The sequence below is a fragment of the Octopus bimaculoides genome, chromosome 26 (assembly GCF_001194135.2).
Source record: "Octopus bimaculoides isolate UCB-OBI-ISO-001 chromosome 26, ASM119413v2, whole genome shotgun sequence".
In the NCBI taxonomy this organism is placed as follows: Eukaryota; Metazoa; Mollusca; class Cephalopoda; order Octopoda; family Octopodidae; genus Octopus; species Octopus bimaculoides.
The window spans coordinates 22,244,266-22,255,796 of NC_069006.1; the positions used below are offsets into that span (position 1 = coordinate 22,244,266).

The 11,531-nt window shown below is 37.6% G+C and overlaps 1 protein-coding gene across 2 annotated transcripts in view; it reads right to left on the reverse strand.

Moving 5' to 3' along the window:
- Nucleotides 1-11,218, reverse strand: part of LOC106874983 (forkhead box protein J2) — a 283,773-nt gene extending 272,555 nt beyond the window's left edge. The window contains exons 1-2 of one of the 2 annotated variants that reach the window (XM_052977019.1): nt 10,974-11,218; nt 2,212-5,914 (exon numbers count right to left, since the gene is read on the reverse strand). In XM_052977019.1, the coding sequence (XP_052832979.1) occupies nt 2,212-2,979 (768 nt within the window). In that variant the 5' untranslated portion in view covers nt 2,980-5,914; nt 10,974-11,218. Of the gene's footprint in view, nt 1-2,211; nt 5,915-6,789; nt 7,919-10,973 lie in introns of those variants that run through there. The other variant, XM_014922916.2, reaches the window with a different exon arrangement.
- Nucleotides 11,219-11,531: the final 313 nt, after the last annotated feature.

Genomic DNA, 11,531 nt, shown 5'->3' on the forward strand with positions numbered 1-11,531 from the left:
TTCTTAAGATTTTAAAAATATACTCATTCAACAAATCCCAGTGGGTGGAATAATCCTATATATATATATATATATATATATATAGTTGTAATTTATATCATCATGACGTGAAAGTTATGAGGAAACAAGATCGACAAGCGTCAAATATTGCCCCCACTACAAATTTTGACATAATTGCAATCTAAACATCTAAAACGTGTGTGTATGTGTAGAATATTCATTAACAAAATCTGTGTTTTAGTTCTTTTTCAGACAATTATAAGGAAATAAAGTCAGGCGGGGGCACACTTATGTAGTTATACTCATGATTATATAATATAAACAGCTGTAAAAGATAACAAAAAAAAAAGGAAATAGAGTTGTGGTCAATAGCACGGTTTTGTGGATTAACTTTCATAGCAACGTGGATGTAAACAAGCCTTAACGACCTGTTGGTAATGTCTACAAAAACAACAACAAAAAGTAAACAGAAAAGAAAATACTACTATTACATGAATGTCACCAACCGAGTATGTAGGTCAGAGGACGAACACAGATGAGTGAGGGCACATGTCCTTTGACACTAAGGGCATTCAAATAAATGTAGGGCAGGGGCTTCTTGATTATTGGCAGCCCTGAAGTGGATCGTTTCAGATTTTTGTTTTTCGACACCATAACAACAATAATTGTTTTTAATTTATAGCACAAGGCTAGCAATTTTCTTTTTTCTCTTTTCGTCTTCTTTGGGGGGGGGGCCATTACATCGATCCCAGAGCTCAACTGGCACTCATTTTATCTACTCACGAAAGGATGAATAGCTAAGTCGATCCCAGCAGCATTTGAACGCAGAGCGTAAGGAACTGGAACAACAACAATAATAATTTCTTTTATTTGCCACCAGAGTGAAAGATGGGGGGGGGGGGACAATGCAAAAACAATTTACTATTTGTGTGGGGGATGATGAGGGAAAGAAAAGGATAGGTGAGGCTCCAGCATGGCCATAGTTTAATGACTGAAACAACTAAAAAAATAATAAGATAACTATACAAAATATGTGAACACATCTGTCAGGGACGTCTCCTGATAAAGGAGAACCCCCAACGAAGCAGGAGAGCTCTGACCGCCAAACTGTTGTTTCCATCTGCAGGCATATTGTTAGAGGACGCCTATTAACCCTCACTATTTTTGCTCCTGTCACCCACCTTTTGAAAAATTCACTGGGTGAGAGCATTTCTTTCTCCACCCACACTTTCCTTTCCAAGTGGAACTTTAAAAAGGTCAATAAGGGCTTGACCGAAGACGAAGAGAAGGATTAAGTCGATTATATCGACCCCAGTGCGTAAATGGTACTTATCCTGAAAGGATGAAAGGCAAAGTCGACCCCGGCGGAATTTGAACTCAGAACGTAAAGAGCCGGAAGAAAAGCCGCAAAGCATTTTGTCCGACGGGCTAACGATTCTGCCACCTCCCCGCCCCAAATAATTGCTAAAAATTTTGACACAAGGCCAGGAGTGGATTACTCAATGTCATCCACCTCAATACTTGACTGGTATTTTATTCTATCGATCTCCGAAAGCTATCCTTCGAGCAGTGGCAATAGCAGTAGATTGCAAAGTAACGAATACACGATCCTACTTAGAAACAAAACAACTGGACTTGGCTGGCTACTTTCACTTTCGGTCAGCGCCGCTTGGTAAACAAGTAAAGTTTTACTTCGTGGTTAACAACAGAGCGAACGGCTGAAACGGGGGTGCGGTGGTAACGGGTAGCTACATGGATATATGAACACGCGGGTAGATAGATAGATAGATAGATAGATAGATAGATACATAAAGTATACAAGCCTAAATATGTAAGCCATATAAAATTTTAAATAATTCGATGAGTAAAGTTGTAAACGCGCGCGAACACATACGCACAACACAAGACAGCTCGGTAGATATGAATGTAAGCAAATTTACATAGATTGGTAATTTTAACTACATATGTTATTGACAGTGACTTCGAAATTTCGCCGACACATGTATATGCTTAGAGACTGGGATGTCAATAACTCCAAAGAACGTAGATAGATAGATAGATAGATAGATAGATAGATAAATAGATAAAGTCTGGATGCATAAGATAATACAAATAAACATGTTGATAAACAGTCAAATGGTAAGATAAACAGATATATATAACATATATGTATATTATATATATATAGAGATACGCAAAACAATAACTTACCTTCCATCCGTTCCCAGCATCCCGGTAATAAGGGAAGTTATCACATATCCATTGATAAATCTCACTCAAAGTCATTTTTTTCCTCGGGGAGCTGTTTATTGCAAATGTTATCAAACTGGCATAACTATAGGGCGGTTTGCCGTCTCTGGCGGCGTGGGGGTGATGGTGTTGTTGTTGTGGTGGTGGTGGTGGTAGTGGTGGTGGTTGATGGTGCTGTTGTTGTAGATGGTGGTGTTGTGCTTGCTGTTGCTGATGGTGGGGGAGGTGTGGATTGTTGTTGTGGTGGTGGTTGCTAGAGTTGTTGTGTTGTTGGCTGTTGTTGTTGTTAGTGTGGTTGTTGTGGTGATTGTTGTTGCTGTTGTGATGGTGGTTGCCGTTGTTAATGCTATGAGGATGCGGCGGTTGCGAGAGCGGCGGACATCCACCGCCGGCGCCACCGCCGCCACCGTCCGTGGTGCCGCCGCCGCCGCCACCACCGCCCCCGCCTCCACCGCCGCCTCCCGGCGTGTTGTTATTTAGGTGAGGAGGCGGTGGCGGTGGTGGAGGGTTGTGGTGGGTGTGATGGTGTTGATAAGCCGACACGGCCGACTTTTGAAGCCCCATCTGGCTGTCCACTGTCCTCATAAGGGCCCCACCGTTGTTAGTAATGCAACCGGCGCCAGCATTTCCGGCGGTTGCACCCCCGACTCCTGTTCCCGTCATGGCCCCTCCCACACTAAGACGCGGTAGCCAGTCCATCGCGGTCAGACTACTCTCCAGGTCCGCCATCTTGAACACCAATACCGCTACTCTTTCTACTGCTTCCTCGCTACTCTACTACTTGCTGCTGCTGCTGTTGTTGTTGTGGTTGTGGTTGTTGTTGTTGAAACCGGTGTTTAAGAATACTACTGCAATTCCACTGCCGCCGCTGCTGCTGCTCGTGCAGCTACACAGCAGTTTCTACTGCCGTCACTAAGCTGCTCTGATACCGTCGTCTCCCAACCGGCAGTCGCTGCTATTTTCTTCGATGGTGATGATGATACCACTGCAGGTGTTGCTGTGGCGGCTGACTTTGTCGCTTCTACTGCTGCCGCTGCTGCTGCTGTTACTATTATTACTGCTGCTGTTTCAGATGTTTCTGTTGCTACCGCTGTCGTTACTGCAGAAGATGCCACCGCTATTGCTGATAACGATAGTGCTGCTCCTGATAATGTTGGTGCTGTTTGTCTGAATGAAATTGCTGCTGCTGCTGCTGCTGCTGTCTTTCTCGTTGTTGTTGTTGTTATTCCGGTTATCGTTGTTGTTGTTGTTGTTGTTTTCAATGCTTTCGTTGTTAGTTTTGTTGTCGATTTCCTTCGTCTTCTACAGCTTGCGTCGGTGATACTTTCACTAATTTCGCTGTCTTCGTCCAACTTTCTAATGGCAGTAGTGGTAGTAGTAGTAGTTGCAGAAACTATTATCGTTATTATTAATATTACTATTATTACTATGTTTACTGGTGTTTTCACAATGACAAGTGCAAAACCTGCAAACGGCGTGACTGGAGAGTTGTGCTGTGCGAAATGTGGATATTTCCCAAGCATGTTTGGATGCTGCAGCATGGAGAGGGGCGGGAAAGTTAAACATTAAAAACGACATAAGAGACAGAAACAGGGAACCTTAAAAGCATATATATATATATATAAAAAGTTTGTTTCGAAGGTATGTTTCCTTTGTTGGTGGTGGTGATGTGTGTATGTGTGTGCTTGTGTTTTTTGTTTTTGTTTTTTCTTTTTTTTTTTTACTATCACCGATTGGTATTAACTTGCCTAATTTCTGTTCTCTGTGTGTGTGTGTGTTGGAAGTGTACTTGCCAGGCAAAGTGATATGATCTGAAAAACCGCAATGTAGTGGAATCGCGTCAGTGACCAGGTTGTAGTTGGTGTGACGAAAATTTTGACACTAAATAATGTTTAAATGAAGTCATGATTTTTGTTGGTTTTTTTCTTTTTTTTTTTTTTTTTGATGGTTTAATATGTGCCTGCCGCGCTGTAATTATCTGTGCGTATGTTGTCTGTAAAGCTATTTAAAAAAAAAAAACTGTTTGATAATTAATGGAAAAGAAATTCATACGCGTTTCCTCAATGTCCGTTATTACTATTTTTGTTTTGTTTCTTAAATGTTAACAGAGCTTAAAAAGCCTCATCCTTGTTTGATAAGCAGAAGGGAAAAAAATTATTTGGATGCTGTCACGTTCATGCTTTCCCAACAAGAGGTAATTGCTCAATTAGCAGGGCGGCGTAACGCGAGGGGAAACCGAAATGAAGAAATCATAATGTTTACGAGTCGCATCACATCACATCAGCGACTCGGTTTACCGATAGCTCAATTACATATACGCCTCTCTTACAGAACGGTGAAGTGAGAGAGAGAGAGAGAGAGAAAGAGAGAGGGGCATCTCCCCCCGCACCTCTTCGCAGTAGTTCAGATCAGATTTCGGTTCACTAGATACGGGCGCTATATATTTTAAAGGGAAAGTAAGGGAAGGGAAAAACTTGAGATTACGTAACTTGTATACGTTTTTTTATTTCTTCTTTTTAACTAAGGGAACATCACCACAAGAGGTAATGCAGTATAAAAAATCATAATAAAAAGTGTAGATAACAACTTGAGGAAAAGTCCACGCCACCGACACTAACTAAATTCTTACACAACTTACACTACGGATGGTCACCTCCCCGCTTACTGTAAATGAGCTTTAAACTTATCAGCCATCCGCACACGCCACTTATTTCGTTTCACTAGAGATACACCGCCAAATTTGTTTTTGCTTATGTTTTCTCAAATAAATAAAGATGGGATGTCGTGAAGGGTATGCTTTTCTCAAGAGCATTAATTAAACAGCCACTACAGTTTTCGAACGAGAACCGGGTTCCATCAGAGTTTTTTTTTTTCCTCTGCTCATTAGGAAGAAGCTCACCTATCTTGCTTATTCTTTGGTGAATCACTTCAAAAATGGTATTTAAAGAGGAAAAAAAGTAAGAAAGAAAGAAAGAAAATAAAGATATTCAAAAAGTAGGAGAGGAAATGGGGGAGGGGCGGCAGTAAAACGTTTGCTAATAGTTTATATATATTTATCTAGTTGTTTCACATTCTTGTGTGTGTGTGTGTGTGTGTTTGTATATCACTAAACCTATTTATACTTATATGTATAACTAAGTCTATATGTGTGTGTATATAACGAAAACCTATATAACGCAAACCTATTTATGTATCACCAAACATATGCATATATATATATATATATATATATATATATATATATATAATGTGTGTGTGTAGTTATATTTTCTTCCTCTTTTCTTTTTTAAATATTATTCCGGTTGTTATTGTAACCATTGTTAGTTTTGGTATTATTTTACGATTATTATTAATTGTTTTTTCTTTGGGTCGCTTTTTTTGTTGTTCTAGTTTGTTTGTTCGTTTAGTAGGAGAGTATGTTGGTATGTATATCTCTGGGATTCAGGTTCATGCAATTTTCCTCTTAACTGTATTTAATCATTCTTAATAGATTTTTTTTTATAATTATCATTACAAAATGTAACAATAATGACCGTTAATTTTTGTAAGAAAATTATTGTTAATTAAATGAACAAGATGTGGTGGTTTGAAAATCCATTAAAAATTTGTTTTGGGGTATTACTTTTTATCAGCAATCTCGATCCTGGTGGAAGAGGTACAGCACCTAAAAAAAATAATAATAACAACAATAATTCTCCCTGTATTAGCCACAACGGCTCACAGAAATACAGAAAATATAATAACCATTAAAGAGAACATCTAGTTTACAATACATGTTGAAATGGATAATGATAAAGAGAAAGGGAGGGGTGAAGACAACGATAGATGCATTATTTTCGCGCCCCTCCCTTTTTTTTCTGTTGTTTTAGCCATTGGGCTACAACCATGCTAGGCTCCACCTTGAAGGATTTAGACGAAGGAAAGAAAAACAACCCCAGCACTTTTTTTTTTTTTTGCCGAACCTGTAAGTTATTGGGACGTAAGCAAAACCTACAACCAACTGTCAAGCGGCGATGGGACACACACACACACAATAGGTTTCCATATATTTTCCATCAACCAAATTCACTCACAAGACATTGGTCGACCCGGGGGCTATAGTTGAAGACACTTGCCCAAGGTGCCATGTAGTGGGACTGAACCCGAAACCATGTGGTCGTACAGCAAGTTTCTCAACCACATAACCATGCCTGAGCCTATTAAAAATTTGATAAAATATAACAAAAAGATAAGTAGAAAAGTCTGATAAAAATAAACAAAACGTAGGTAGAAAATACAATAATTAAAATATAATTATAGTACATAAAAAATCATTTAGAGTTATTCACCGAAACAAGATTAAAATCCACTTGTTAGGTCGAGTCTGAGCGCCCCACGTTTCTACTCGCCCACGTTTCTACTCGCCCACCAGACATTGTATAGCTTTCAGGTTTCTCCAAAAGCCTTCTTTGAATTCGTTGATGAAGAAACCAAAATTACATTGCACATTCGTAAACTTTTTTTTTTTTTTCATAAAGATATGATCACTGGAAGATGTACCTGTCTAATTTCTACTCCATCCACGGACTGGGCAGCTCAGTTTCCTCTAGTTCATATAACTCAAATAGTTCCTGTTCGAGCTTTTGGTTGAGTTTTTTAGAACTTTCATGGCAGGTCTGTCTGTCTGTTCTTTTTGGTTCTTCGTCTCTTTTCCCGTTTTCTGCTATCTCTCAGTCCTCCATTCTTCTTGAGACTGCATTTAATTCCCATCCTCATGAGTGGATACATTTAAATATATATCAATTAGTTCATATATATTATTTCAACAGTTGAGGCAGCTTACGCAAAACAAACTCCATGTATTAACGACACTTTTGTGTATGTGTGTCAGTGTTGTTTGTGTCATCGATGAAAACTTCAGAAACTTTCAAAAAACACCTTTATTTTTTCTGTAAAGGCAAAACTTTCCATGTTTACAACAGGGAAGAACTTTGGCAGTCCAGGCTTGATATTATTTTGTTTAGCAATGGCAGAAATGCTATTTTCATTGTTGCTTGGGGAAGCGTTGCCTCTACTGTTCGACACCATTACCAACGAAATCGAACAAATGTCCAAAACAATTTTGTTCTCTTTCCGGTAAATGCATTAAAAAAAAAAAAACACTTGCCTTGTCAAAGACTTCCTATATGACAAAACTATTAATGAAACCAAATTTGTGTAACAAAAATCTTAGATACACTTCTACTCCAAATATCGAGAGAGAAAAGAAAACAAGCATAATAATGTTGGTACAAAGCCAGCAATTTTAGGGGAGGGTTAAATCGCTTACAGCTGTCCCAAGCGTTCAACTGGTACTTAGTTCATCGAACCCGAAAAGATGATAAGCAAGTTGACCTCGGTGGAATTTCAGATCAACATGAAGAGCCGCAGAAAATGCTGCTAAGCAGTTTCCTGATGCTCTAACGATTCTGTGAACTCGCCATTAAAACTGGTCTATAATTTTGGCACAAGGCCAGCAATTTGTTAGAGGAAGTGGGTAAATTGATTAAATCGACTCCAGTGTTCAACTGATACTTATTTTTATCGACCCCGGAAATGTGAAAAGCAAAGTTGACTTCGGCGAGATTTCAGCTCAGAACGTAAAGAGCCGGAAGAAATGCCACTAAACATTTTGTCCGACGCACTAATCCAAAAATTGTTGAAACAGAAAAAAAAAATAATAATCAAGTTACATTCAATAGTAAGAGTAAAGGTGCCTTCATACATCTACGCGGAGGATATGAAGGTAATATTGATCGAAGAAAGAGTTACCAGTTGTGAAATTGAGAGATATCGAACCACTAATGAAGTTCTACTAAAGACAAAAAAAAGTATGAAATTAAAGGGGAAAAAAAGAACAATTGTAAATAGTACATATAACGGTTCAAATGGTACTGCATGGGAGTGGGGACCATGCGTCCATTTTCATTTTTATATAACTTTCATTTCATTTACATTCGTCTTATGTTTTTTGTCCCCATAGTGATCTTGTCTGTCCTTGTGGTGTCCCCATCTATGTTTAGGGTTTATGCCTAATAAAGATATCAGAATGTAAAAGGACTAATACTTCAACTAATGAATTTTCAGATGATGTAGAACTTGCCACCATTATATACTAAGAAGATATTTTAACTATTTTTTTGTTTTTTATGTGTGCATGGTAGTCTCATTTTCATAAAATGTGCTCAGCAGTCCATGCAAATCCCAGCACTTTATGGGCTAAAATTTATCTGCAATGAATTGGTTACACTTCCACAGTATACAAAGTATTTTAACATTTTTTGATATACAATTCGTAATAATATTTAATTGTAAAAACATATTATTCTTTAAACATCGAATGGCTAGGAGGGTCCATACGGGTAAAATAGGAATCAAAGGGGTCCATAAGTAAAACAAAAATAGTTGAGAAACATTGCGGCGTAGCCACAAGACCTGAAATTTTGGGAAGATGGGGTGCTAGCCGATTACATCAACTCCAGTGTTCAACTGGCACTTATTTTATCGACTGCGAAAGGATGGAAGGCAAAGTCGACCTCAGTGGAATTTGAACTCAGAACGTCCAGGCGGACGAAATATTGCTTAACATTTTGTCCGGCATACTAACGATTCTGCCAGTTTGCCGCTTCTGCCTCTTTAAATAATAAAAACGGTTTCTGATTTAGACACAAGACCAGCCATTTTGAGAGAGAGTCCATTTACATCAAATCCAATTCTCTATACTTGAACATTATTTTATCGACCCCGGGCCGCCTTAAATGTTAAATCAAATCGCAAAAAGGAAGTTCATATGTACATACGTATGTGTACTTTTAAGTTGCGTTATAATAAAAACTGAATAATAACTCAATACTTACTTGTATAGCGCGTGTTTATTATATTTTAATACACTTTTACAACAACAGGGCTAACAGTGACTTAGAAGTTTTAGCCTTCTAATCTTCGTCGGGCAATCTGACGAAGGCTAGTTATCCGAAACTTCGAAGTCACTGTCCTTCTTCCTGTAAGATTATATATATATTCTTTTATTTGCTTCAGTCATTTGACTTTGGCCATACTGGAGCACCGCCTTATAGACTGAGAAAGAGAGCGCAAAGCAAGTTCAATATAATGAATGAAAAATAAGGCGGCGAGCAAGCGGAATCTTAGCAGCATTTCGTCCGTCTCTACATTCTGCATTCAAATTCCGCCGAGGTAAACTTTGCATTTCATCCTTTCAGGATCAATAAATTAAGCACCAGCTGAGCACTGGGGTCGATATAATCGACTTGTCCCCCACGCCGTGGGTGGTCGAGTAATATCCAAGTGATCGAAAAATGTCACTTGGAAGAGCTCCACAACGACGGGGAGTAAAGCGATTTGAACAAGAGGGGAAAAAATGAAGCGGTCATCACAAGAGTGGAAGTGCATTTTGACCAGTTATATAATATATATATATATATATATATAAATTATAATTTAGGGTATCTAAAAGATACCACCATGCTTGACATAGCAGTCAAACTTTGACAATAAAACCACATATTTCTTAGATACTCTAAATTATAATTTTATAATAATTATTATCTCTGAGGTTTTTATTCCCATGCTGGCCACCTGATAAGATGGGTATTTTTAAATAACGATCTTAGTCTTATATATATATATATATATATATATATATACACACATACAAACACGTGTATATATATACGTGTGTTTGTGTATATATATATATATGTATGCATGTGTGTATGTATATATATATATGTATATGTACATATATATATGCCTATAAATGTATACACATAGATATACATATGTGCATACACAAATACTACGTTCTTGTCCCATTTTGTATTTTATACATTATATATATATATATATATATATATATATATACATACACAAATACACACACACTTACACATACATATATTTATGTACATATATATACATATATATATTTACATACATGCATACATACATTAGGGTTACCTCGAGTTACTCGGAAGACAACCCCTATGATACTGTTGTTCATATATTTTTGCACTTTATTTCTAAGCTTCACATTTTCCGGTCTCTTGTTATTTTTCACCCCTTAGTTTTATTTTTATCTGTCCCTCTTATTTGCTATTTAGTGTAAACCAAGAACTTCTTTACGAACAATGTTTAGCTTCTTTTTTTTTAACTTTTTCTGGAAGGAACATAATTTTGCCAGAAGGAGTAAAATTGCTTGGACCGCCATCTCTTGCGCATGCAACATACAGTTGTCCATGGGAGAAATCTTCTTGAGTCGTTGCTCAACAATGTTTACAGTTTCTTCCCGACATTGATTTAAACATATGGCAAAAGCTGAGTTTTATCGGAAACTGTATCCTTTTGAATACGAAATGTACTTCTTTGTCAGACGGAACCAAAAATATTCTACGTATAAATGCATCTTCTCTCATAAAACAACCAGTCAAAATAGTAGACTGAATATGAGATATTATTGCATCTGAGCTGTACGAACTCTTCGAGAAGTACAGTTCTATATTTAAGAGATGAGGAATTATTTACATTATCCGTCAAATGTAAATAATGTAAATAATCTTCGAGAAGTGTTCGGTTTATTTGTTAGTTTTTGAGCAACAGTGACACAGCTCTAAACATTCAGTTACCAAAAATCACCCATTAATATGGTTTTGTGCAAAATTTTCTATGAATTTAATAAGGTGCTTTACCTTCAGTTTAAACTTTAAATGGCTTCTTCGCGAGGAGAACGGCGAGTGATAAAAGCAGAAACGATACCAATTTCCAGTTTAGAAATCTATCTTAACTTTTAAATGATGTTTTATAAGTAGTAAAAGAAGAAATGAATATTTTTCAATGAACTGCATAAGGTGTTTTCGGTGTTGAATTCAGACGTCTTCTTCTTGAAACAAGTGATACGTCTAAGCATTTAGCAGACGATAAATGGAGAAAAGGACTTCGGCTATTTTCGGATGTTTTCGGTTCAAACGCTGTTTGTTAAATACTTGTATGTAAGTGTATGCGAGAGAGGGGAAGGGGAAGGAGAAACAGAGAGAGAGTAGGGAGATGGGAGTGATATGAAAGACAAAGAGAAAAAAAAAAAGGAGAAAGACAGAGTGAGTGACAATGAGGAAAATAAGGGAGAGAGAGAGAGATACATACATACATAGAACGAGACAGAGAAAGAGAGGAACAGAGTTTAACTTAATTGCGTGTGTGTATATGTGTGTGTGCATGCACGTAATGTCATAAATGTATGTTCGTGTTGT